The sequence below is a fragment of the Lathamus discolor genome, unplaced genomic scaffold (genome assembly GCF_037157495.1).
Source record: "Lathamus discolor isolate bLatDis1 unplaced genomic scaffold, bLatDis1.hap1 Scaffold_76, whole genome shotgun sequence".
In the NCBI taxonomy this organism is placed as follows: Eukaryota; Metazoa; Chordata; class Aves; order Psittaciformes; family Psittacidae; genus Lathamus; species Lathamus discolor.
In genome coordinates, this window is record NW_027069388.1 from 21128 (window position 1) to 48517 (window position 27390).

The 27390-nt window shown below is 61.0% G+C and overlaps 1 protein-coding gene and 1 long non-coding RNA gene across 3 annotated transcripts in view; one reads left to right on the top strand and one right to left on the bottom strand.

Annotated features, from left to right (window-relative positions):
• The first annotated feature begins 5942 nt into the window (after nucleotides 1-5942).
• Nucleotides 5943-7264, top strand: LOC136006875 (uncharacterized). Its single transcript, XR_010609301.1, has 3 exons — nucleotides 5943-6006; nucleotides 6387-6431; nucleotides 7161-7264. It is a non-coding gene; the product is annotated as an uncharacterized LOC136006875 (long non-coding RNA).
• Nucleotides 7265-9727: 2463 nt separating this feature from the next.
• The window catches only part of LOC136006874 (heat shock factor protein 1-like), a 47590-nt gene continuing 29927 nt past the window's right edge, over nucleotides 9728-27390 (bottom strand). Inside the window, exons 5-13 of one of the 2 annotated variants that reach the window (XM_065664918.1) lie at nucleotides 26607-26682; nucleotides 25758-25819; nucleotides 24611-24707; nucleotides 22078-22214; nucleotides 20001-20225; nucleotides 13557-13662; nucleotides 11689-11754; nucleotides 10634-10703; nucleotides 9728-10201 (exon numbers count right to left, since the gene is read on the bottom strand). In XM_065664918.1, coding sequence (XP_065520990.1) covers nucleotides 9999-10201; nucleotides 10634-10703; nucleotides 11689-11754; nucleotides 13557-13662; nucleotides 20001-20225; nucleotides 22078-22214; nucleotides 24611-24707; nucleotides 25758-25819; nucleotides 26607-26682 — 1042 coding nt within the window. In that variant the 3' untranslated portion in view covers nucleotides 9728-9998. The remainder of the gene's footprint in view (nucleotides 10202-10633; nucleotides 10704-11688; nucleotides 11755-13556; nucleotides 13663-20000; nucleotides 20226-22077; nucleotides 22215-24610; nucleotides 24708-25757; nucleotides 25820-26606; nucleotides 26683-27390) is intronic. The other variant, XM_065664919.1, reaches the window with a different exon arrangement.

Genomic DNA, 27390 nt, shown 5'->3' on the forward strand with positions numbered 1-27390 from the left:
TTTACACTGGGTTGTACCGGTTTACACTGGGTTGTACCGGTTTATACTGGGTTGTACTGGTTTATACTGGGTTGTACCGGTTTACACTGGGTTGTACTGGTTTACACTGGGTTGTACCGGTTTACACTGGGTTGTACTGGTTTATACTGGGTTGTACCGGTTTACACTGGGTTGTACTGGTTTATACTGGGTTGTACCGGTTTATACTGGGTTGTACCGGTTTATACTGGGTTGTACTGGTTTACACTGGGTTGTACCGGTTTATACTGGGTTGTACCGGTTTATACTGGGTTGTACCGGTTTACACTGGGTTGTACCGGTTTACACTGGGTTGTACTGGTTTATACTGGGTTGTACTGGTTTATACTGGGTTGTACCGGTTTATACTGGGTTGTACTGGTTTATACTGGGTTGTACCGGTTTATACTGGGTTGTACCGGTTTACACCGGGCGGGTTCCGCCCCCCTGCCCCGCAGCGCCGCGCTCGGGGACCAGAGGCGCTTTGAGCCCCGCGGTCCCGAGGAGCCGCTGCTGGGGCTGGGGCAGGATCGGGCCCCCCGGAGCCGGTCCCGGGCAAGCCCCGGGGGGGGGGGGGGAGCTCCGTCGGTCCCGTCCCCCCCCCCCATTCCCGATCCCGATCCCGGTCCCGGTCCCGGTCCCGGTCCCGCAGCGCAGCCGCAGCGCGGCCGGTACCGGATTGGCCGCCCCGGGTCCCCCGTTCCCCCCCCCCCCCCCCGGCTCCTCCCAGCCCCCTCCGGGTATTAACGGCCCCGGGCGGAGCCGACCCGAGCCCCGCAGCCGCCAGCCCCGGAGCCGCAGCATGGGCGAGCCCCGCGGGTGAGCCCGCACCGGGAGCACCGGGATGCAGGAACGGGAGCAGCGGGGATAAAGGGACACGGGGACACCGGGACAAGGGGGGTAAAGGGAGACCGGGATACAGGAACGGGATGCGGGGATGCGGGGATGCAGGGAAGGGGAACGGGGACACCGGGACAAGGGGATAAAGGGACACCGGGATACAGGAACGGGATGCGGGGATGCGGGGATAAAGGGACACGGGGACACCGGGATAAGGGGGGTAAAGGGAGACCGGGATACAGGAACGGGATGCGGGGATGCGGGAACGGGGACACCGGGACAAGGGGATAAAGGGACACCGGGATACAGGAACGGGATGCGGGGAGGGGGAACGGGGACACAGAACGGGACCATCGGGACAAAGGGGTGTAAAGGGACACCGGGATACAGGAACGGGATGCGGGGATGCGGGAACGGGGACACCGGGACAAGGGGGATAAAGGGACATTGGGACACAGGAACGGACGACGACCGGGACACGGGGACACCGGGATGCGGGGAGGAGGAACGGGGACACCGGGACAAGGGGGATAAAGGGACATTGGGACACAAGGAACGGGACGACCGGGACACGGGGACACCGGGATGCGGGGAGGAGGAACGGGGACACCGGGACAAGGGGATAAAGGGACACGGGGACCCCGGGAACGGGACCACTTGGACAAGGGGGGATAGAAAGGACACGGGGACACCGGGACCTAGGAACGGGTATGCGGGGATGCGCGGATACCGGGATGCGGGGATGAGGGGACACAGGACCGGATCACCGGGATGCGGGGTATGCGCGGACACCGGGATGCGGGGATGCGGGGACACAGGACCGGGATCACCGGGATGCGGGGATGCTGCGGACACCGGATGCGGAGGAGAGAGGGACACGGGGACACCGGGACCCAGGAACGGGACCACCGGGATGCAGGGGAGAAGGAACGGGAACACCGGGGCCCAGCGCTGCCCGCACCGGGGGGGTCCTTGGGGGGGTCCCGGGGGGGGGTCGGGGACCCCTCGGTGCCCCCCCCCCCCACCATTGCACCCCCGAACCCCAGCACCAACGGGGGGGGGTGGGGGGGGGGTGCAGGAGGAGCCCCCAGGGAGGGGCTGGGTTTGGGGGTCCCTGTTTGGGGGGGGGGGGGGCTCAGGGTCCCCCCCCCGTGTCCTCCGCAGGGCCCCGGCGCTGGCCATGGGCGTCCTCCTGGTCCTGGCTGCGGTGACAGCCGAGGGTAAGGGGGGGGGGGGGGCACCCATGGGTGCTGCGGTGCCGAGGCTGGGGGGGGGGGCACCCATGGGTGCTGCGGTGCCGAGGCTGGGGGGGGGCACCCATGGGTGCTGCGGTGCCGAGGCTGCGGGGGGGGGGGGGGGGGGGGGGGGGGGCCGGACCTCGGGGGGTCCCGGTGCTGCCCCCCCCCCACCTCCATGTGCCCCCCCCCCCCACAGAGCCCTCGAGCACCCTGGGAGCGGCGCTGTCGGCGGAGGGGCAGAGCCCAGGTATGGGGGGGGCGGGGGGGGGGGACCTGCAACGGGGGGGGGGGGGGCAAGAGGGTTTTGTGGGTGCTCTGGGGGCTCATGTGCCCCCCCCCCCCCCCCCGCATCCCTTCCAGAGCCCGTGAGCCCGGCCAAGCTGGAAGCTTCCGGAGAGAGTGAGAGTTGGGATGAGGGGTGAGGGATGAAGGATGCGGGATGCAGAAGTGGGATGCGGGATGCAGAAGTGGGATGCGGGATGCTGGAGCGAGATGCAGGAGCGGGATGTGGGACATGGAATGCGGGATGCGGGATATGGAATGCGGATGCAGAAGTGGGATGTGGATGCAGAAGTGGCATGTGGGATGCGGGATATGGAATGCGGGATGCAGAAGTGGGATGCGGGATGCAGAAGTGGGATGTGGGATGCTGGAGTGAGATGCAGGAGCGGGATGTGGATATGGAATGCAGGATGCAGAAGTGGGATGCGGGATGCAGAAGTGGGATGTGGGATGCAGGATGCTGGAGCGAGGTGCAGAAGCGGGATGCAGGAGTGGGATGGGGGATATGGATGCAGGATGCAGAAGTGGGATGCGGGATGCAGGATGCTGGAGCGAGGTACAGGGAGTGGGATGTGGGATAAGAAATGCAGGATGCAGAAGTGGGATGCCAGGTGCTGGAGTGAGATGCAGGAGCGGGATGCAGGAGTGGGATGGGGATATGGGATGCGGGATGCAGAAGTGGGATGTGGGATGCAGGATGGTGGAGAGATGCAGAAGTGGGATGTGGGATATGGAATGCGGGATGCAGAAGTGGGATGCAGGATGCCGAAGTTGGATGCGGGATGCAGAAGTGGGATGCGGGATGCTGGAGTGAGATGCAGGAGTGGGATATGGGATATGGAATGCAGGATGCGGAAGTGGGATGCAGGATGCGGGATGCAGGAGCAGGATGGGGAAGCATCCGGAGGGTGCTGGGTGGATGGGACCCGGCTTTGGGGGGGACATTGGGGTGTTCTGCCCCTCCTGACCCCCCCCGGTGTTACCCCCCCCCCCCCCCCCAGGTGATCTGACCACCTCGGCACAGCGCCTGGGCACAGGTAGGGACGGATGGGATGGGATGATAGGGGATGACATTGGATGGGATGGATGCAATGGGATGGGATGAACGTGATGGGATGGGATATAATGGGATGGAAGTGATGGGATGGGATGCAGTGGGATGGATGGGATATGGTGGGATGGATGTGATGGGATGGATGGGATGGGATGATAGGGGATGACATTGGATGGGATGGATGCAATGGGATGGGATGAACGTGATGGGATGGGATATAATAGGATGAACGTGATGGGATGGGATATAATAGGATGGATGTGATGGGATGGCATGCAGTGGGATGGATGGGATATGGTGGGATGGATGTGATGGGATGGATGCGATGGGATGGATGTGATGTGGTGGGATACGGTGGGATAGATGTGATGGGATATGGTGGGATGGATGCAATGGGACAGATGTGATGGGATGGATGTGATGGGAGGGATGGGATATGATGGGATGGATATGATGGGATAGATGTGGTGGGATGGATGGGATGGATGCGATGGGATGGATGCGATGGGATGGATGGGATATGATGGGATGGATATGATGGGATAGATGTGATGGGATGGATGTGATGTGGTGGGATACGGTGGGATAGATGTGATGGGATATGGTGGGATGGATGCAATGGGACAGATGTGATGGGATGGATGCGATGGGATGGATGGGATATGATGGGATGGATATGATGGGATAGATGTGATGGGATGGATGTGATGTGGTGGGATACGGTGGGATAGATGTGATGGGATATGGTGGGATGGATGCAATGGGACAGATGTGATGGGATGGATGCGATGGGATGGATGGGATATGATGGGATGGATATGATGGGATAGATGTGATGGGATGGATGTGATGGATGCGATGGGACAGATGTGATGGGATGGATGCGATGGGATGGATGGGATATGGTGGGATGGATGCAATAGAATGGATGTGATGGGACGGATGTGATGGGACGGATGCAATGGGATGGATGCGATGGGATGCAGGGACCCCCTGCCCTGCACATAGGCCCCTGCAGGGCCCGCAGTGCCCCATGCCCTGCACTGGGGTCCCCATCCCGCCCCAGCCCCACATCCCGGCGCATTCCCACCCGCAGGAGTCACCTCCCTGCGCCTCGAGGACCCCCAGCGCTCGTCCTCCGCCGATTCCGGAGCTCGGGAATCCCACGGGAGCGACTCCTCCAGCCTGGACGCCCTCAACAGCGGCTCCTTCGCCGTCGACACCCTCGCCGCGGGGGGGCCGGGGGGGTGAGTGCTGGGCCCGCATCCCCACCCATTGGGTGCTGCATCCCCATTGGTACCCATTGGGTGCTGGTGCATGACCTGGGGGTCCCCATTGGCACCTGTTGGGTACTGTGGTCCCCATTGGAACCCATTGGGTGCTGGGGTCTCCATTGGAACCCATTGGGTGCTGTGGTCCCCATTGGAACCCATTGGGTGCTGGGGTCTCCATTAGCACCCATTGGGTGCTGCATCCCCATTGGCACCCATTGGGTGCTGGGGTTTCCATTGGCACCCATTGGGTACTGCAGTCCCCATTGGAAGCCATTGGGTGCTGTGGTCCCCATTGGAAGCCATTGGGTGCTGGGGTCTCCATTAGCACGCACTGGGTGCTGCGTCCCCATCGGCACCCATTGGGTACTGCAGTCCCCATTGGAACCCATTGGGTGCTGTGGTCCCCATTGGAACCCATTGGGTGCTGGGGTCTCCATTGGAACCCATTGGGTGCTGTGGTCCCCATTGGAACTCATTGGGTGCTGGGGTCTCCATTAGCACCCATTGGATGCTGCGTCCCCATTGACACTCATTGGGTACTGCAGTCCCCATTGGAACCCATTGGATGCTGGGGTCTCCATTGGCACCCATTGGGTGCTGCGTCCCCATTGACACTCATTGGGTACTGCAGTCCCCATTGGAACCCATTGGGTGCTGGGGTCTTCATTGGAACCCATTGGGTGCTGGGGTCTTCATTGGAACCCATTGGGTGCTGGGGTCTCCATTGGCACCCATTGGGTGCTGCATCCCCATCGGCACCCATTGGGTATTGCAGTCCCCATTGGAACCCATTGGGTGCTGTGGTCCCCATTGGAAGCCATTGGGTGCTGGGGTCTCCATTGGCACCCATTGAGTATTGCAGTCCCCATTGGCACCCATTGGGTACTGGGGTCTCCATTGGCACCCATTGGGTGCTGGGATCTTCACTGGTGCCCATTGGGTGCTGCATCCCCATTGGCACCCATTGAGTACTGCAGTCCCCATTGGGTACTGGTGTCCCCATTGGCACCCATTGGATACTGCGGTCTCCATTGGCACCCATTGGGTGCTGCGTCCCCATTGGAACCCACTGAGTACTGCAGTCCCCATTGGGTGCTGCTGCATGACCTAGGGGTACCCATTGGCACCCATTGGGTGCTGGGGTCTCCATTGGGTGCTGGTGCATGACCTGGGGGTCCCCGTTGGCACCCATTGAGTGCTGGGGTCCCCATTGGCACCCATTGGGTGCTGACCCCCATCTCTCACCCTCCTGCAGGTCCCATCATGGATGTTCCAGCCCAATCCAATGAGTCAGAGGAGGGTGAGGCCCCCCCCCCCCCCCGCACCCAGCACCCCCAAACTGGGGCTTGGGACCATCCTGAGCACCCTAGGGGGGACAGTCCCGGTCCCTGGTACCCCATTGCTGGGGGTGCAGCATCATTGGGGGTGCCCCATTGGCCAGAGGTGCCCATCAATGAGGGCTGCCCCATTACTTGGGGGTGCAGCAGTAGCTGGGGGTGCCCTATTGCCCCATAAGTGTGGGGTGCCCCATTGTTTGCAGGTGCCCCATCAGGTGGGGGTGCCCCATCACTGAGGGGTACCCCATTACTTTGGGGGCCCCATAAGTGGAGGGTGTCCGGGGGGGGGGTGTGTGGGGGGGAGCACCCCAGTTCTTGCCCCCAGCCCCTCTTTGCCCCCCAGGGCTGGAGCACGACGGGGACTCGGAGGAGGCGCTGACGTCCCAAGGTGACACCGGGGGGGGCACTTGGGGGGGGCACCACACATTGGGGGTGACAGGGGCAGAGGGGTGGGGGGGTGACATGGGGAGGGTAACACAAGGAGGTGACATTGGGGGTGATGTGGGGGGGTGGCACGGGGGGGGTGACATTGGGGTGACAGGGGCTGGGGGTGACACAGATGGGGTGACATGGAACAGGGTGACATGGATGGGGTGATGTGGGGGGGTGACATTGGGGGGGTGACAGAGGTGGGGTGACACTGGGGGGGTGACAAAGGGGTGCTGCATGGAGGGGGTGACACAGGGGGTGATATTGGGGGTGACAGGGGCTGGGGGTGACATTGGGGGTGACCCGGGGGGGTGACATGGGAAGGGTAACAGGGGGAGGTGACATTGGGGGTGACATTGGGGGGGTGACACAGATTGGGGTGACACTGGGGGGGTGACAAAGGGGTGCGGCATGGGGGGGGTGACACAGGGGGTGATATTGGGGGTGACAGGGGCTGGGGGTGACACAGATGGGGTGACATGGAACAGGGTGACATGGATGGGGTGACGCGGGGGGGTGACATTGGGGTGACATGGATGGGGTGACAGAGGGGGGGTGATATTGGGGGTGACAGGGGCTGGGGGTGACACAGATGGGGTGACACTGGGGGTGATATTGGGGGTGACACAGATGGGGTGACACGGGGGGGGGGGTGACGCTGGGGCTGATGCTGCTTCTCCCTCCCCAGGGCTCTGAGGTATCCGGATGTCTCCGCTGTCACCTCCTCTGCCCCCCCTTCCCCTTCCTGCTGTCCCCCCCGCCAAGTGCTCCCTGCCCCACATCCCCCCAAGCAGCCCCATGGTGGGGTTCGCTGGGGGGGGGGGGGCATGGGGGTGGCCGGACCCCCCCCATGTCCCCTGTGGTTGTGGGGGGAGCATCCCCATCCCCTGTGGTACCCAATAAAGGTCCCTGAAGCAGCTCCTGGTCCCCAGTGGTACCTGGGGGGGGGGGGGTAAGGGATGGAGCCCCCCCGGCATGGGGCTGGGGGGCACCGGCACGGCTCCATCCCCACCGTGGTCCCATCGCACCCCTCCTTTGGCCATGGGTGCCCCACGGAGGCTTCTGGGGGTGCCCGCATCCCAATGGCATCTCCCATCCATTGCCATTGACCCAGCCCTTGGGTACCACAGCACCGCCGATGGAGGCACCGGCCCAGCCCCATGGTCCCAGCGCCCCATCCCGGCATCCATCCAGGACATTCCCGGGGCTCGGCCCTTGGCATCCACAGCTCCCAAGGATCCCCTGGTTTATGGGATCCAGGAGCTGGGTTCTGCCCCTGTCGCATCCCAGTATCCCAGGTCCCTTCCTGGCCGCGCTGGAGCCGTTCCCTGGATGCAGGGGTGGGGGGTGCTCCGTGAGCCACCAAAGCTCTTCCATGGATGCATGGAATGGGGTGGGATGAAGGGAGCTGAAAGCTGCTCCAATTCCAGCTCCAACCACGGCCAGGGACCCCTTCCACTGGAGCTCCGAGCCCCTGGGTCCAACCTGGCCTTGAGCACTGCCAGGGATGGAGCATCCCCAACTCCCTTTATCCCCTTCCAGGGTCCCAGCACCCTCATGGGGAAGAACTCCCCAAGATCCCATCACCTCTTCCCTCTTCCCCCCCATCCCATCCCTGCATCCCTCATCCCAAGCCCCTCTCCAGGCTCCCTGCAGCCCCTTCAGGCCCTGGAGCTGCTCTAAGGCTGGACACTGGGGAGATGCTGGGGCTGATCCTGGTCCCTTTATCCCATGCATTCCCAAGGGAATCCCATCCATTCCTAAGGGAATCCCATCCGTGCCCGGGGCAGGAGCTGAGGGCGCTGGGGCTGGGCTGTGCAGAGCTCTTTATATCCAGGTACAACCCGAGGCTGCCCCCGTGCCAGCCCCGCAGAGTCCGTGCCCATGGAGAACCCGAGGGTGCAACCGGCACTGGCGAAGCCGCGGCATTCCCGAGGGCAGGAATAAAGCCGGGAGCCACAGAGCCAGGGCACAGGAGGGAAAGCGGAGCCTTGGCGTGTCCCGAAGGGATCCGGCCGCGAGGCTGGGACCACGAGGGCCTGGAGCCGGATCCATCGCTGCTTCCTTCCGACTGGCATCCGCCTCGCCATGGGGCAGGAGACGGGAATGGGGGGATCCCCTTTCCTTAGGGAAAGCTCAGGGTCCCCTTTCCTTAGGGAAAGCTCAGGGTCCCTTTTCCTTAGGGAAAGCTCAGGGTCCCTTTCCTTAGGGAAAGCTCAGGATCCCTTTTCCTTAGGGAAAGCTCAGGACCCCCTTTCCTTAGGGAAAGCTCAGGGTCCCCTTTTCCTTAGGGAAAGCTCAGGACCCCCTTTCCTTAGGGAAAGCTCAGGACCCCTTTTCCTTAGGGAAGGCTCAGGACCCCCTTTCCTTAGGGAAAGCTCAGGATCCCTTTTCCTTAGGGAAAGCTCAGGACCCCCTTTTCCTTAGGGAAAGCTCAGGACCCCCTTTCCTTAGGGAAAGCTCAGGACCCCCTTTTCCTTAGGGAAGGCTCAGGGTCCCCTTTCCTTAGGGAAAGCTCAGGACCCCCTTTTCCTTAGGGAAAGCTCAGGACCCCCTTTCCTTAGGGAAAGCTCAGGGTCCCTTTTCCTTAGGGAAAGCTCAGGACCCCCTTTTCCTTAGGGAAAGCTCAGGACCCCCTTTCCTTAGGGAAAGCTCAGGACCCCCTTTCCTTAGGGACGGCTCAGGACCCCCTTTCCTTAGGGAAAGCTCAGGATCCCCTTTTCCTTAGGGAAAGCTCAGGGTCCCCTTTTCCTTAGGGAAAGCTCAGGATCCCCTTTCCTTAGGGAAGGCTCAGGGTCCCCTTTCCTTAGGGAAAGCTCAGGGTCCCCTTTTCCTTAGGGAAAGCTCAGGGTCCCCTTTCCTTAGGGAAGGCTCAGGACCCCCTTTCCTTAGGGAAAGCTCAGGGTCCCCTTTCCTTAGGGAAAGCTCAGGGTCCCCTTTCCTTAGGGAAGGCTCAGGGTCCCCTTTTCCTTAGGGAAGGCTCAGGACCCCCTTTCCTTAGGGAAAGCTCAGGATCCCCTTTCCTTAGGGAAAGCTCAGGGTCCCCTTTCCTTAGGGAAAGCTCAGGACCCCCTTTCCTTAGGGAAGGCTCAGGGTCCCCTTTCCTTAGGGAAAGCTCAGGGTCCCCTTTCCTTAGGGAAAGCTCAGGGTCCCTTTCCTTAGGGAAAGCTCAGGGTCCCCTTTTCCTTAGGGAAGGCTCAGGGTCCCCTTTCCTTAGGGAAGGCTCAGGATCCCCTTTCCTTAGGGAAAGCTCAGGGTCCCCTTTCCTTAGGGACGGCTCAGGGTCCCCATTCCCAAGGGAAAGCTGCCCCGTTCCTCACTGCCCCCGCCGCGGGCGCATCCCATGGGATGCCGCTGTCCGGCCGCCGGCGCCGCCGCAGGAGCCTGGGGCCGCGCAGGGTCCAAAGCCGGTTCCGAGCCCTTCCCGACGCAGGGCAGAGGCCCCGCAGGCTCCTGCGCTCCGGGGCTGTGCAAAGCAAGGCCTGGAATTCCCTTTGGTGCGGACGCTCTTCCCGAGGCGGCTCCTTTAGGAGACAGCGGGGTCCTTGGGCTTGGCCTCGGGCCCGGCCAGCAGGGATAGGGTGGGATCCTCCGGGTACTCATCCCCGTCCGTGAAATAGGGCCCCTCGCCCAGCTCGAAGAAGATGGGAAGGTCCCCGGAGCCCATGTCCACGGCGCTGGAATCCACCAGGAAGAGGGGCTGGGCTGTGTAGTGCACGAGCTGCTTCCCTATGGAAAGAGGCGGGGGGGGGACAAGGGATGGGGTGGGATGGAGCTCAGAGAGCATCCGGTGCCGACCCCCTGTGTCCAACCTGGCCTCGAGCACTGCCAGGGATGGAGCATCCCCAACTTCTCCCTTCACCCCCTGCCAGTGCCCCAGCACCCTCATGGGGAAGAACTCCCCAAGACCCCATCACCTCTTCCCTCTTCCTCCCCATCCCATCCCTGCCTCCCTTGGCCCAAGCCCCTCTCCAGGCTCCCTGCAGCCCCTTCGGGCACTGGAGCTGCTCCAAGGTCTCCCCTTCAGGAGCCTTCTCCATGCCTCCCGTCTGGGGTTTATCCTGCTCCATCCCATCCTCCCCTCCCCATCATCGGGTTTGGGAGGAGGAACGGTTCTGCCACCACCGCAATTCCCGCTGGACACCGGGATGCTGCCGGTACCTGCGTCTGCTGTGCCGGCCTCTGTCTCCGTGGGCTTCTGCTGTTCCTGGGATGAAAGGAGATCCTGGATCTGTGGGACAAGAGGGGGGATCTCAGTGGCCAGCACAGGGCCCCGCGGCACGCTCTGCATCCCAAGGGCCACGCTGAGGTCCTCCAAGGTTGGGGAGGTTGCGGTGAGCCCAGAGGGATGGGGATGCTCCAGCTCCCAGCGTGGTTCCATGGATCCTGCCTCCTACATCATGGAGCCATGGCATGGGTTGGGATGAAGGGAGCTGAAAGCTCCTCCAGCTCCAACCCCTTCCACCGGAGCAGGGGGCTCCGAGCCCCTGTGTCCAACCTGGCCTTGAGCACTGCCAGGGATGGAGCATCCCCAACTTCTCCCTTCACCCCCTGCCAGGGCCCCAGCACCCTCATGGGGAAGAACTCCCCAAGATCCCATCACCTCTTCCCTCTTCCTCCCCATCCCATCCCTGCCTCCCTTGGCCCAAGCCCCTCTCCAGGCTCCCTGCAGCCCCTTCAGGCCCTGGAGCTGCTCTGAGGCCTCCCCTTCAGCAGCAGAGGGGCAGGATCCCCAGCCATGGGGCTCTGCTCTGACCCTGGATCCTCCCTGCCCCTTCTCAAGCCAGCCCCCAAGGATCCATCCCCATCATCCGACGGATCGAGGGCAGCTCCAGCTCTTGCAAGGAGCCTCCGTGGGCCGGGTCCAGCGCTGGGGATGCTCAAGCCCACGGAGGAAGCAGCCCTGTGGGTTCAGGGGCTTCTCCATCCCTCCCGTCTGCTCCATCCCATCATCCCCTTCCCTTCCTGACAACCTAAGCTCATCCCAAGGCAGGTTTATGGGAAGCCCACGGAGCTCCGAAGGCCCCAGCGCAGGGGCAAGGCGCTGGAGGGCTCAGCCCCTCATGGCCTGGGTAATAAGGGATGGAGTAGACCTGGCCTCCACGCTCCTCCTCAACCCCGCATCTCCTGCCCTGCTTGACGGGGGGGGGCCTTCGGAGCCGGCCAGCGGTGCTGAGGAGCTCAGGACCCCCCCGCTGGCTGCCCCACGGACTCACACTGGCCAGGCTGCTGTCCAGGTCGGGCAGGTTCATGTCCGTAACCGTCATGGAAGGGCTGAAGAGCTGCCAAAAGGGAAGAGCCGTCAGTGCAGGGAAGGCAATGAACCCCGGCACGCCGCGGAATTCCCGGCCGGAGCCAGCGTGGGCCATCTGCCACCGCGAGCACAGGAGGGAGGATCCAGTTGGAGATCTGGTTAGAGATGTCCAACCGATGCAGCTGGAGATGTCCAATTGCCAATTGATCCGGTTGGAGATGTCCAACTGATCCAGTTGGAGATCCAGTTGGATGTCCAACTGATCCAGCTGAAGATGCAGTTGGAAATGTCCAACCAATCCACTTGCAGATCTGGTTGGAGATGTCCAACTGATCCACTGGAGATCCAGTTGGAGATGTCCAACTGATCCGGTTAAGATCCACCTGGAGATGTCCAACTGATCCACTGGAGATCCAGTTGGAGATGTCCAACTGATCCGGTTGAAGATCCACCTGGAGATGTCCAACTAATCCAGTTGAAGATCCAGCTGGAGCTTTCCAACTGATGCAGTTGGAGATCCAGCTGGAGATGTCCAACTGATCCACTGGAGATCCAGCTGGAGGTTTCCAACTGATCCAGTTGGAGATGTCCAACCAATCCAGCTGGAGATCCAGTTGGAGATGTCCAACCAATCCAGTTGGAGATGTCCAATCCATCCAGTTGGAGGTGTCCAACCCATCCAGTTGGAGATGTCCAACCAATCCAGTTGGAGATGTCCAACCCATCCAGTTGGACATGTCCAACCAATCCAGTTGGAAATGTCCAACTGATCCACTGGAGATCCAGTTGGAGATGTCCAACCGATCCAGTTGGAGGTGTCCAACCCATCCAGTTGGAGATGTCCAACCGATCCAGCTGGACATGTCCAACCAATCCAGTTGGAAATGTCCAACTGATCCACTGGAGATCCAGTTGGAGATGTCCAACCGATCCAGTTGGAGATGTCTAACCAATCCAGCTGGAGATGTCCAACCCATCCAGTTGGAGATGTCCAACCCATCCAGCTGGAGATGTCCAACCCATCCAGTTGGAGATGTCCAACCGATCCAGTTAGAGATGTCCAACCAATCCAGCTGGAGATGTCCAACCCATCCAGTTGGAGATGTCCAACCCATCCAGTTGGAGATGTCCAACCCATCCAGCTGGAGATGTCCAACCGATCCACTGGAGATCCAATTGGAGATGTCCAACCCATCCAGTTGGAGATGTCCAACCCATCCAGCTGGAGATGTCCAACCCATCCAGTTGGAGATTTCCAACCCATCCAGTTGGAGATGTCCAACCCATCCAGCTGGAGATGTCGAACCCATCCAGTTGGAGATGTCCAACCCATCCAGTTGGAGATGTCCAACCCATCCAGTTGGAGGTTTCCAACCAATCCAGTTGGAGGTTTCCGACCGATCCAGGTAGAGATGTCCAACCCATCCAGTTGGAGGTGTCCAACCAATCCAGCTGGAGATGTCCAACTGATCCACTGGAGATCCAATTGGAGATGTCCAACCCATCCAGTTGGAGATGTCCAACCCATCCAGCTGGAAATGTCCAACCCATCCAGTTGGAGATGTCCAACCCATCCAGTTGGAGGTTTCCAACCCATCCAGTTGGACATGTCCAACCCATCCAGTTGGAGGTGTCCAACCCATCCAGTTGGAGATGTCCAACCCATCCAGTTGGAGGTGTCCAACCAATCCAGTTGGAGATGTCCAACCGATCCGGTTGGATCCAGCTGGAAGAGCCCCTGCCTCCTGCAGGGCTGGCCCGGACAAGCTCAGGACGTGTCCCCGTCCCCCCCCACAACCCGGCCCCGCGCTCCCAGGGGAGCAGACTCACATCCAACAAGGCGCTCGTGTCCACGCTGAAGCCGTGCGTGCTCAGCATGGTCTGGAGGTTGTCCAGGTTGGAATCGATGGTGTCCAGGTGCTCGTTGAGCTCATTCCTGCGCACGACAGAGCAGGGCAGGAGGTCAGCGAGGAGGAACCGCGCGCGGGGCCTTCACCCCGGCCCCACGGGCCCCAGCTCCAGCCCCGGCCGGGCTCCTCCCTCTCCCCATCTCCTCCTCAGGAGCCTTTGGACTCTCCCAGCCGGGAGCTCCAAGGATGAGGAGCCCAAAGGGATGAGACCCAGAGTCCTTATGGATTCCTATGGATTCCTTATGGATTCCTATGGATTCCCTATGGATTCTTATGGATTCCTTATGGATTCCCTATGGATTCCTAATGGATTCCTATGGATTCCTTATGGATTCCCTATGGATTCCTATGGATTCTTAATGGATTCCTTATGGATTCCCTATGGATCTCCTATGGATTCCCTACGGATTCCCTATGGATTCCTTATGGATCACCTATGGATTCCTTATGGATTACCTATGGATTCCTATGGATTCCCTATGGATTCCTATGGATTCCCCCGGCTTTGGATAAGCACCAACCCCACGGGCCCAGTGCCACTGCACCACTGGAGCTCTGGACCCCGGCTGGGTCCAAATCTCCTCCCATCACCTCCTGGTTGGGGATCCAGGAGAAAGGCAGGAAACCCTCATCCCAAAACCACCTTGGCTTGGGGGGAAGTTCCATAGGGATCACAACCGGCCAGGACCCCCCTTCCCATCGGGATGGGCAACGGGGACACGTCCGTTCCCCAGGAGATGGGGCTCCCGGGAGTGATGGAGAGCACCAAAGCTGCTCCCGTGATGTAGCCGGGGGGGATAACGCTTCCCCCTGCATCCCGACCTGGGCACGTCCCTGCAGGGATGCAGGCGGCTCCCAAGAGCTCACATGGCCGTGGTGGGACACGAGGGAAGAAGCACCTTGGTCCTATGGGCATCACAGCTCACTTGAAGGCCAGGATGAGGACCAGTGGGGAAATGCATCCCATAAACCATGCCATGGAAAGCTGGAATCCTGCCGAAGCTGAGCTCCCTGCACATCCACCTGGAAACTGCCCACTGGGATGGATGGAAGAGCCCCATGCACAGGGCCACGGCTCTGGGAGAGCGCTGCAGGGCAGGATGGGTGCTGCATGGATCCAGGGAATGGGGTGGGATGAAGGGAGCTTAAAGCTGCTCCAGCTCCAACCTCGGGCAGGGACCCCTTCCACTGGAGCAGGGGGCTCCGAGCCCCTGTGTCCAACCTGGCCTCGAGCACTGCCAGGGATGGAGCATCCCCAACTTCTCCCTTCATCCCCTTCAGTGCCCCAGCACCCTCATGGGGAAGAACTCCCCAAGACCCCATCACCTCTTCCCTCTTCCTCCCCATCCCATCCCTGCCTCCCTTGGCCCAAGCCCCTCTCCAGGTTCCCTGCAGCCCCTTCAGGCCCTGGAGCTGCTCTCAGGGCTCCCCTTCAGTTTGCCCAGGCCCTGTCCTGGCTCCGATCCGGGATGGGAGCAGCTCTGTTGGAGCAGATCCTGGAGCTCCGTGGGGTTTGCAGGGGGAAAGCATCCGAACAAAGTTATTCCAGCCCCCGGGTTGGGTTCTGGAGCTGGGAGCTCCTTGTGGGGCCCTGAACCAGCAGCTCCTGGGGCTGCTGCTCCCATTCCCCAACCCAGGTGGAGCATGGAAAGGCATCGGGAATATCCCCCCCCTTTCCCTGCCAGCATCACCTCAAGGGATGGGAAGAGCTTGAGCCCCCGTTGGCCACCCCGGTGCCTGCAGCTGCCTTGAGCCGGCCAAGGAAGGAGTCGTCAAGGAGCGAGCTCCTGATCCCTGTGGATCGAGGCCAGGGAAGGTCCCTGCTGTGCTCCCTTCCTTGGAATGCTGAGCCTTGCCGTGCTCCGCAACGGAGCGAGGAAGAGGAAGGAGCCCGGCAATGCCGGCCCTGGGGAGAGGCTCCTGGCAAAGACAAACAGCTCCGGCTCATGGAAGCATGGAATGGGATGGGTTGGGATGCGCGGGCAGGCAGGGACCCCTTCCACTGGAGCGGGGTGCCCCTGGCCTTGAGCACTGCCAGGGATGGGGCAGCCCCAGCTTCTCCATCACCCCCTTCCCGGGTCCCGCTGTGGGGAAAGGACCTGATCCCGGGATCGCTCCTCGTATCCCGTTCAGATCCAGGCCCCTGTCCCGTGCTAACCCCCACGGAGTCAGCAAGGAAGCCTCCAGCACACAGCGAGCGGGCCTCCTGTAAAGGGCCCCCTGAGGCTCCTCAATGGGCACGAGGAGGGGGGGGTTTGGGTACCACTCTCAGGTATTCCCATACAAACAGCCCCTTTCATCCCATGAAATTCCTGTGCACAAAGGAGGCCTTTGTGGATGCAGTGATGGGGCAGGAGGCTCACAAAGAGCCGATGCAAGCCCTGACCTGAGCCTTAGGGGCTCCCCTTCTCCGATGAAGCAGGGGGGAAGCAGCGGAGCGTGGTGCCGGGGATGGAAAAGCAGGGATCACGGAGGCTTCCTGGCATTCCAACAGTGCCCGGGTCAGCCTGGGCCCCCCCCACTTCCCTGGCTGCCCACATCCCAGTGCAAGCAGCAAAGTCTTGGGAATTCCAGGGGAATTCCATGCCCGGCATCCCGGGATCCGGGCACGGAGCTCGCGTGGCTCCAAGGAGCAAGTGATGGCTGCGGAGCTCCGAGCTCACTGAGGTCTCATTGCCCAGGAGGGTGCCGGGATCCTGGAATGGGATGAAGGGAGAAGCTGGGGCTGCCCCATCCCTGGGGTTGCATGGATGGAGCCAGGCTGGACCCAGGGCCTTGGAGCCCCCTGCTCCAGTGGAAGGGGTCCGTGCCCGGGCTTGGAGCTGGAGGGGCTTTGAGCTCCATTCATCCCAGCCCATTCCCTGGCTCTGTGCTGAGGCCCAGGCAGAGGCTGCAGCCCATCCAGAGCCAATGCAGGATCCTGGAGCCAATGCAGGATCCTGGAGCCAATGCAGGATCCCAGAGCTGGATGCAGGATCCCAGAGCCGGATGCAGGATCCCAGAGCCAATGCAGGATCCCAGAGCTGGATGCAGGATCCCAGAGCTGGATGCAGGATCCTGGAGCCAATGCAGGATCCCAGAGCCGGATGCAGGATCCCAGAGCTGGATGCAGGATCCCAGAGCTGGATGCAGGATCCCAGAGCGGATGCAGGATCCCAGAGCCGGATGCAGGATCCTGGAGCCAATGCAGGATCCCAGAGCTGGATGCAGGATCCCAGAGCCGGATGCAGGATCCCAGAGCCAATGCAGGATCCCAGAGCCAATGCAGGATCCCAGAGCCGGATGCAGGATCCCAGCGCTGGATGCAGGATCCCAGTGTGGATGCAGGATCCCAGAGCGGATGCAGGATCCCAGAGCTGGATGCAGGATCCCAGAGCCAATGCAGGATCCCAGAGCCGGATGCAGGATCCCAGAGCGGATGCAGGATCCCAGAGCCAATGCAGGATCCCAGAGCGGATGCAGGATCCCAGCATGGATGCAGGATCCCAGAGCTGGATGCAGGATCCCAGAGCCGGATGCAGGATCCCGGAGCCAATGCAGGATCCCAGAGCGGATGCAGGATCCCAGAGCTGGATGCAGGATCCCAGAGCCGGATGCAGGATCCCAGCGCTGGATGCAGGATCCCAGAGCCGGATGCAGGATCCCAGAGCTGGATGCAGGATCCCAGAGCTGGATGCAGGATCCCAGAGCCAATGCAGGATCCCAGAGCTGGATGCAGGATCCCAGAGCCGGATGCAGGATCCCAGAGCGGATGCAGGATCCCAGAGCCAGATGCAGGATCCTGGAGCTGGATGCGGGATCCCAGAGCGGATGCAGGATCCCGGAGCCAATGCAGGATCCCAGAGCGGATGCAGGATCCCAGCGCTGGATGCAGGATCCCAGAGCGGATGCAGGATCCCGGAGCCAATGCAGGATCCCAGAGCAGATGCAGGATCCCAGAGCTGGATGCAGGATCCCAGTGCCAATGCAGGATCCCAGAGCCAATGCAGGATCCCAGGTCCCGGCTGGGATGAGCGGCTCCATCCCAGCTGCCTCCGCCGGAGCACAGCGGAGCTGGGATGAGCTCCAGAGCCCTGCCCAGGGCTACAAGGAGGGGAGGGCCCAGCCAAGCATCTCCCCCCCGGGCCAAGAGCAAGCGCGGGCCCCCCCGGGCAGGAGCAGCCTCCCCACGTCTGCATCCGCTGTGGGGTGGGGAAGGAAGAGGCCGCTTCCATGGGGCTCGTCCCTTCTCCCCCCGGAGCGCCGCTGCCGCAGCAATGACGGCTCGGCCCCACTGCCCCCACCTCCATGTAAGCCCATGGTAGCCCTGCGCCTAACAGAGCTCTGCTGCCCTGCAGCACCTGGGAACGAGCTGGGGCTTCCCCACATCCCTCTTTTGCCTTCAGGACAGAAAATCCGACCCGGAATTCCATAGGAAAGAGCTTGGTGCTGATCCTCTGTTTTCTCCAGGGCCCAGGGAGAACGGGAATGGCCGAGATCTCCATATGGAGGAGGAGACCTGAGGTCTCCATATGGGAAAAGGAGATCTGAGATCTCCATATGGTGAAGGAGAGCTGAGATCTCCATATGGGAGAAGGAGAGCTGAGATCTCCATATGGTGAAGGAGAGCTGAGATCTCCATATGGAGAAGGAGCTCTGAGATCTCCATATGGTGAAGGAGATCTGAGATCTCCATATGGGAGAAGGAGAGCTGAGATCTCCATATGGAGAAGGAGCTCTGAGATCTCCATATGGAGAAGGAGATCTGAGATCTCCATATGGAGAAGGAGATCTGAGATCTCCATATGGGAGAAGGAGCTCTGAGATCTCCATATGGTGAAGGAGATCTGAGATCTCCATATGGGAGAAGGAGAGCTGAGATCTCCATATGGTGAAGGAGATCTGAGATCTCCATATGGGAGAAGGAGCTCTGAGATCTCCATATGGAGAAGGAGAGCTGAGATCTCCATATGGAGAAGGAGATCCAAGATCTCCATATGGGAGAAGGAGCTCTGAGGTCTCTATATGGTGAAGGAGATCTGAGATCTCCATATGGGAGAAGGAGATCTGAGATCTCCATATGGAGAAGGAGATCTGAGATCTCCATATGGAGAAGGAGCTCTGAGATCTCCATATGGGAGAAGGAGCTCTGAGATCTCCATATGGAGGAGGAGATCTGAGATCTCCATATGGGAGAAGGAGCTCTGAGATCTCCATATGGAGGAGGAGATCTGAGATCTCCATATGGAGGAGGAGATCTGAGATCTCCATATGGAGAAGGAGCTCTGAGATCTCCATATGGAGGAGGAGATCTGAGATCTCCATATGGGAGAAGGAGAAGTTCTTGGCGTTCCATGCGGATAAAGAACTCCCTAGTTTTGGATCCCAGCCCTTGCAGGAGCACCCATGAGCTCTATGTGGTGGTCAACGGTGTAAGGGTACGTCTGATCCCCATTAAAACCCCACCCATCAACTTCCAGCCTCCAGCCCTGAGCCCAGCCTAAGTCTGACCATGGAGCCATGGGATGGGTTGGGATGAAGGGACCTGAAAGCTCCTCCAGGTCCAACCACGGGCAGGGACCCCTTCCACTGGAGCAGGGTGCTCCAAGCCCCTGTGTCCAACCTTGCCTCGGGCACTGCCAGGGATGGGGCAGCCCCAACTTCTCCAATCATCCCCTCCTTCCCATGGGAATGTGGAGGGCGGCTGGGATGGGCAAAGCAGAGGACAGGGAGGGACAGGGCCACAGGGCAGGCTCGGAGCAGTGATTCCAAGGCACCTCCACCTGAACCCCACTGGGAGCTGAGCCGTGGGGCGGAGGAGCGGGTTCTGCCCCTCTGCTGTGGGGGGACCCCACTGGGACACTGAGGGCAGCGCTGGGGTCCCCAGCACCGCAGGGATGTGCGGACGCTGCGAGGGCTGGGGCGGCTCTGCCCTGGGGCCAGGCGGGGAGAGCTGGGGGGGGGCAGCCTGGAGAAGGGAAGGGGCCTGAAGGGGAGACCTGAGAGCAGCTCCAGGGCCTGAAGGGGCTGCAGGGAGCCTGGAGAGGGGCTGGGGCCAAGGGAGGCAGGGATGGGATGGGGAGGAAGAGGGAAGAGGTGATGGGGTCTTGGGGAGTTCTTCCCCATGAGGGCGCTGGGGCACTGGCAGGGGGTGAAGGGAGAAGTTGGGGATGCTCCATCCCTGGCAGTGCTCGAGGCCAGGTTGGACACAGAGGCTCAGAGCCCCCTGCTCCAGTGGCAGGGGTCCCTGCCCGTGGTTGGAGCTGGGGGGGCTTTAAGCTCCTTTCCCCCCGCCCTTATCCATCCCCTGGGGCCCAGCCTGTGCCGCGTTCCCCAGCTCCCGGACGCGGTTCCGGAGCCCCGCACGCATCCCGCAGGCACCCACTTGTCGAGGCAGGCGACGCTGAGGCACTTGTGCTGCGGCTGCGTGGGGCTGGCGCTGGCGGCAGCCGCGGCGCTGGGCTCGGGGTCCTGCAGGAAGGAGTCGATGAAGGTGGAGGGGAAGAGCGGGGTCTCCACTGCAGGAGGCTGCCCGGGGCTGGCCTCTTCTACCTGGGGGCTGCGGCTGGGGCTGGGGGGCTCCTCCTTGATCCGCACCACGGGGCTGCTCCTGCAACAGAGGGGCACTGGTGAGCAGGGAACCCTCCTGGCCCCATAGAACACCCCCCCTCCCCGCCCCAGAACCAGCTGTGAAGGGGAGGCTGAAGGAGCATCCCTGCTCTGAGCCTGATCCCATGCAGCTCCCTGACACACAAACACCTTGCTCCTGCTTCCTCAGAGGGTCTCTTGGGGCTGATGGGGTGGGATGCTAGGGGACACAGGGAGGATGAATGGGAGCAGGGTGGGATTTCCCTTAACAGCACAGTTAAAACAATGCAGCTTTTGAGGTGGGCACAGTCAAAGAGCACAGGAGCAGCCCAGGGGAGGGACCAGGACATCACCACCAACGGTGGGTACCAGACATCACCACTAAGGGTAGGTACCGGACACCATCACCACCAAGGGTGGGTACCGGACATCATCACCACCAAGGGTGGGTACCGGACATCATCACCACCAAGGGTAGGTACCGGACACCATCACCACCAAGGGTGGGTACCGGACACCATCACCACCAAGGGTGGGTACCGGACACCATCACCACCAAGGGTGGGTACCGGACATCATCACCACCAAGGGTGGGTACCGGACACCATCACCACCAAGGGTAGGTACCGGACATCATCACCACCAAGGGTAGGTACTGGACACCATCACCACCAAGGGTGGGTACCGGACATCATCACCACCAAGGGTGGGTACCGGACACCATCACCATTAAGGGTAGGTACTGGACATCATCACCACCAAGGCAAAGGTCAGGGCAGTGATTCCCAGGGGCAGGACAAAGCCTGGGATGCTTTTCACAAGCATCTCCCGATGTTTTTAGGGCAAAGGAAGCTGCTTTCTTCGGGCAGCTCCACCTTTACCCAATTCACTGACCTGGGCCCTTCCGAGGCACAATCAGTGCCATGGAGAAGGCAGCAAGGACAAAAGCAAGGGGTAAAGGGCCATGAGCGACCACATGGGCTATGTTGGGGTGAGTGTTCCTGGCACTGCAGGCAATAAATGGCTTCTGTGGGTGATTCAGCACCAGCGGGGAAGGGCCCATGCCAGGAACAACCCATAAAGAGGAGGCAAAAAGGAGCTGGGGGACCACAGGGAGCTGAGGAGCGATGACCCCACCGTGCCTGGGGAGGCTGAGCCAGCTCCAGAGCTGCTGCTGCCAATGGGAACTGGTGTGGAAGTGGGGAAGAGCCCCCCTAAACACCCCCCCACCGTGTGCTGGGTGCACCCAGAGTGGGAGCAGCGGCGCAGGGGGGGGGATCCTGCCCCTCTGCTGCAGGAAGGGGAGACCTGAGAGCAGCTCCAGGGCCTGAAGGGGCTGCAGGGAGCCTGGAGAGGGGCTTGGGCCAAGGGAGGCAGGGATGGGATGCAGGGAATGGCTTTAACCTGATAGAGGGGAGACGGAGATGAGCTCTTGGGGAAGGATGAGGGAATCATGGGATCAGCGGGGTTGGAAAAGCCCTTTAAGCTCATCCAGTCCAACCCTTACCCCAGCCCTGCCAAGGCCACCCCTGCCCCATGGCACTGAGGGGGTGTGAGCACTCGCAGGGCCGGTGCCTGCAGCCCTGCCCTGGGCAGCCCCTTCCAATGCTGAGCACCCTCTGGGGCAGGAATTGTCCCTCAGCTCCATCTGACCCTGCCCTGGGGCAGCTTGAGGCCGGTTCCTCTTGTCCCATCCCTTGTTCCTTGGGGGCAGAGCCCAGCCCCTCCTGGCTCCATCCTCCTGTCAGGCACTTGTAGGGAGCCATCAGGTCCCCCCGGAGCCTTCTCTTCTCCATCTGAACCCCCCATGTCCCTTCCCACCCATCCCATCCCATGCTTCCCCGCAGCTCGCAAGTGATGGAAGAGGAAGGTACCTCCCATCGAGGCTGCCGCTGGGGGATGCTGAGGGGCTGGACTGGGCGAGCTCGGTCACGTCGGAGATGATGGGACCGGAGTTGGCTGAAGAATCCGGGGAATAGAGGTTGGAGCCACTGTATGCTGGGGAAGAAGCCTGCAATGACAATCACAGCATCCCCAGGGTGAAGCACCGGGCACAGACCGGACACTGCCCCATGTTGGGAGATGGGGCAGGAGGAAGCACATCATGACAGCCCCAAACCTTCCTCCCCCCATGGGAGAAGGCAGCCGGGGGGCAAAGGGGATTCCAGGTTAAAGGATGCACCCGGAACGCCAGGAAAACAGGCGAGGAAAGTGGGGAATATCATGGTCCATCCTTGAAATCATTGCGTGTCTCCCCTTCCCTGCTGTACTGGATTGAAGCAGCACTTTGGGATCGCAGTGAGACCACGGCGTGGATGCGGTCCCTCAGCTCCCTCCTTATTTACATCCTAAGGGATAACCCCAAAGGATTCCATCTCATGCACAGCAGGAACACGTGCAGATGCTCTGCAGGCTCTGCGCTGCAGGCTGGCCACCGTGGAACATCCCACTCTGCTCCTGTCCCACCAGCGGCAGCAGAATTCCTGCCTGGATAAACCAGGCAGCACCGATGCGGAGCCTCCATAGACACAGCTCTGGATGGCGGCTTTCGGGCCACCGATGGCCTCTGCACATCCAAGGTTGGATTCAGGAGCACAGAAAGGGGAACCAGGAGGTGGCAGGAGCTGTATGGAAGTGATGGCAGGAGCTGTATGGATGTGGTTGCAGGAGCTGCATGGATGTGATGGCAGGAGCTGTATGGATGTGATGGCAGGAGCTGCATGGATGTGATGGCAGGAGCTGCATGGATGTGGTTGCAGGAGCTGCATGGATGTGATGGCAGGAGCTGTATGGAAGTGATGGCAGGAGCTGCATGGATGTGGTTGCAGGAGCTGCATGGATGTGATGGCAGGAGCTGTATGGAAGTGATGGCAGGAGCTGCATGGATGTGATTGCAGGAGCTGCAGGGATGTGGTGGCAGGAGCTGCATGGATGTGGTTGCAGGAGCTGCAGGGATGTGATGGCAGGAGCTGCAGGGATGTGGTTGCAGGAGCTGCATGGATGTGGTTGCAGGAGCTGCAGGGATGTGATGGCCGGAGCTGTATGGATGTGGTTGCAGGAGCTGCATGGATGTGATGGCAGGAGCTGCAGGGATGTGGTTGCAGGAGCTGCAGGGATGTGGTGGCAGGAGCTGCAGGGATGTGGTTGCAGGAGCTGTATGGATGTGGTTGCAGGAGCTGCAGGGATGTGGTTGCAGGAGCTGCAGGGATGTGGTTGCAGGAGCTGCAGGGATGTGATGGCCGGAGCTGGAATCAGGAACCCTCAGCAGGAGCGAGCGGGAGCACCTGCGCTTCCCATCCCCGGGACAATGCAGCGGGACCTGGAATTGCTCCCGGGGCGGCTGTGGAAGCCGTTGAGGATGAAAGGGCCTTTGAAAGAGGAGATGAGAGCACGGAGCTGGAACGGGAACACAGAGCTCCCGGCCGGGGTGGTCCGAGGGCAGCAGGGAGCCAGCAGAGCCCTGATGCACACAACAGCTCCGGCTGCTTCCCACTGCAGGCCAGGAGAGAGCCTGCATCCACGTGTGTGGCTCCTGATGGCACACACGGCCATGGACCAGGTCCAGCAGAGCCTCTAAAACGGAACCAAGCCCATCGCAGATGGGATTTGGTGGATGAACTGAGGGGAGCAGGAGCCAACAGCGCCCAGCGCAGCTCCGAGCACAGGGAATGCTGCACATTCCTTCGCCCTTAAGGCATGGGATGAGGCTTCCAGACCTTGTGGTAACCCCAGGACACCGTCCTGGGCTCCCTGATGGGCAGCTTGGGGTGTTCAAAGCATCGTGGGGTGTCCCTGCAGGGTTTAGGTGGAGCCTGATGAGGGTTCAGGGCCTGTGTCAAGGGGTTTGTTGAAGTGCTTCAAAAGGATGGGAGGGCACAGATTTGTGGAATCACGGGATCATGGGATGCGTTGGGATGAAGGGAGCTTAAAGGTCCCCCAGCTCCAAGCCCTGCCCTGGGCAGGGACCCCTTCCACTGGGTTCCATGCTCCATCCAGCCTGGCCTTGAGCACTGCCAGGGATGGGGCAGCCCCAGCTCCTCTGGGCAGCCCTCAGTATCCATTGGGATCCAGGAGCAATGTGAGCTCCAGAGCCTGAAGGGGCTGCAGGGAACCTGGAGAGGGGCTTGGGACAAGGGATGCCGGGATGGGATGAGGGGAATGGCTTTAACCTGATAGAGGGGAGCTCTTCCCATGAGGACAGTGGGAGCCTGGGATGGGTTGGATGGAGAAGCCGGGCTTGCTCTGCCAGCATTGCCACCCAGCAGCTCCTGATCCTCTGCCAAAGCCCCCCCGGAGGTTGGGAGCATTGAGATGTGCAGGGGAAGAGCCGTGGATGGGGGGGCTGCAGCGGGTCCCTCCCCATGGATCCCTGGCTCCGTGTCCCCTGTCCAGGAGCAGGGTACTCACTGCGTACGGGGAGGAGCCGTGGACGTGCTCCAGGGAATACTGGCGGCTGTACTTCGGCATGGAATGTGCTGAGCTGCCGTCGTTCAGCATCAGGGGGCTGCAAGACACCGCCAAGCACCGGGCTCACCGCGCTGCCGGCACCGCTTGCCCCCAGCACCACGCAGGGACGGGTCCTGCAGTCACCAAAGCAGGGCAGGGAGCGCACAGGAGGCATGGAATGGGTCAGGAGGACCCCGTCCCATGGAGGAGCAGGATCGGGCCCCGGCTGCGCTGTGCACTTCAATGGAGCCCCGATGAGAAAGGTTCCCTGGTGACCTCCTGGTACCATCCAGCCCCATGGGACACGGGGGATGAGGAACAGGCACAGGGCGGAGGAGCTGCCACTTCCCACATGGATGAGTGGAGGAACATCATGGAATTAGGTTGGGAAAGAGCTTTTAAGCTCATCCAGGCCAACCGTTCCCAGCCCTACCAAGGCCATCACCACCGGTCCATGGCACTGAGGGTCTCGTCTCCACGATGTGTGAACACTTGCAGGGATGGGGCAACCCCATCTTCCTGCTCCAGGGCCTCACCCAAGGAGCCCATCTCATGGGATGGATGGGACGGGGTGGGATGGAACGGGATGCGATGAGCGGGACCTGCTCAGCTCAGTGGATCTGAGATGAGGGACAACAGGAGAACCACCCCCAACCATGAGGAGAGCAAAGGAATTGTGCTACAGCAATGCTGGGATAAACCCAGGCCACCGGGAACTGCTCAAAGCAAATGGAGCCGGGGGTGGTCTTAACCTCTGAGGGCATCGGAATGGCAACGAGCAAGGGGCAACCCAACCACAGCAGGTCCAGGGCTGGGGCTGGAGGCATCTGAGCAGCCTGGGGCAGCAGGAGGCTGCTCTGGATGCTCCAATGCTGCCCTTTAGGGTAACACCAGAAGCTGCCGGCAGGACCAGAGGCCTCCCGGGATGCAGTGGTCCAGCTCTCCAGAGGGTTCCGCACCGGGATGCTGCAGCCCGGAGCACAAAACCCTGCATGGAATGAGGTGGGATGGGAGCACGCTCCCAATGACAAGGCTGCTCCGGGAGGCTGGGGACCTGCTCTGCTGCCGCTCTCCTTATTCCCTAACAGGGAATCTCCGTCACACTTACATCTTCCTCTTCACTCCGAGGATGCGGTTGGATTGAACCAATGAGATCAGGAACTGGATGAGCTGTGGGGAGGAGAAAGGACACAGCCTGTGATGGGGGGCACGGAACTGGGGCAGAAAACGCTCTGGGACCATTTGCAGAGCTGAGCTGGGCACAGAGGACAAGGGGAGTGCACAAAGGTGGGCACTGCCAGCCCAATTCCAGCCTTTCCCCATTGGATTCCCATCATCTCACGGCAAGGGGAAGGCTCAAAATGATGCTTTAAACAGGATTAACACCACTGCATCCCACTGATGCTGAGCTGGGCACAGGGGACAAGGGGAGTGCAAAAAGGTGGGCACTGCCAGCCCAATTCCAGCCTTTTCCCATTGGATTTCCATCATCTCCTGGCAATTGGAAGGCTCAAAATGATGCTTTAAACAGGATTAACACCACTGCATCCCACCGATGCTGAGCTGGGCACGGGGGACAAGGGGAGTGCACAAAGGTGGGCACTGCCAGCCCAATTCCAGCCTTTTCCCATTGGATTTCCACCATCTCCTGGCAATTGGAAGGCTCATAAATGATGCTTTAAACAGGATTAACGCCACTGCATCCCACTGATGCTGAGCTGGGCACGGGGGCCAAGGGGAGTGCACAAAGGTGGGCACTGCCAGCCCAATTCCAGCCTTTTCCCATTGGATTCCCATCATCTCACGGCACGGGGAAGGAAACAGCGCTCAAAGTGACTCTGAAACAGGATTAAGGCCGCGGCATGGCAGCGACGCTGCGCGTGCGCATCGCGGTCAGCCCTCCCCACGCACGCCAAGACGAGAGGGTCCCAATCCATCGGGAATAAGCGGGATTTACCTTATTGACGACCTTCTGCTGCTGAGCGTGCTTCTGCCGCAGGCTGGCCACCTCCCTCCACAGCGCCTCGTTCTCACTGCAAGAGAAGCAGCAGGCACCTGAGAAGCGAGCCAAGCGCATCCTCGCCAAGCAGGGATGCGCCGGCGCTTCCCGGATCATTCCTGCGGAGCCTGCGAAGCTCCGGGAGCAGCGATTGCCACACGGGCAGAGGGATGGAGCCACCCCTGGGCCCTATAGGGAGAGCGCTGCTGACCCAGCTCCATGCCCCCGGACCTGGCCCATGGGCTCCCGGTGCGGTTCCATAGATCCTCTCTCCTGTATCATGGAGCCATGGAATGGGGTGGGATGAAGGGAGCTTAAAGCTCCTCCGGCTCCAACCGTGGGCAGGGATCCCTTCCACTGGAGCAGGGGGCTCCGAGCCCCTGTGTCCAACCTGGCCTTGAGCACTGCCAGGGATGGAGCATCCCCAACTTCTCCCTTCAACCCATCCCAGTGTCCCAGCATCCTTATGGGGAAGAACTTCATCCCAATATCCAAGGTAAATCCCCCCCGCTTCAGTTTGAACCCATCCCCTATCCCTACGGTCTCCAATGCAGTATTGAACCATAAGCACAGATACTCCACTTGATCTTGGCCAAAAGGCTGATCCCCTCCTGCAGCCCCAATTCCCAAACTCCACCCCCACATAAGAATTCCATCATTTGCCTTCTCCATGCCTGGAGCATCCACCAGGTTTGTGTGTTCTGCAGCACCGAGGCCACCAGTGGAAGGTGCCCATGGAACC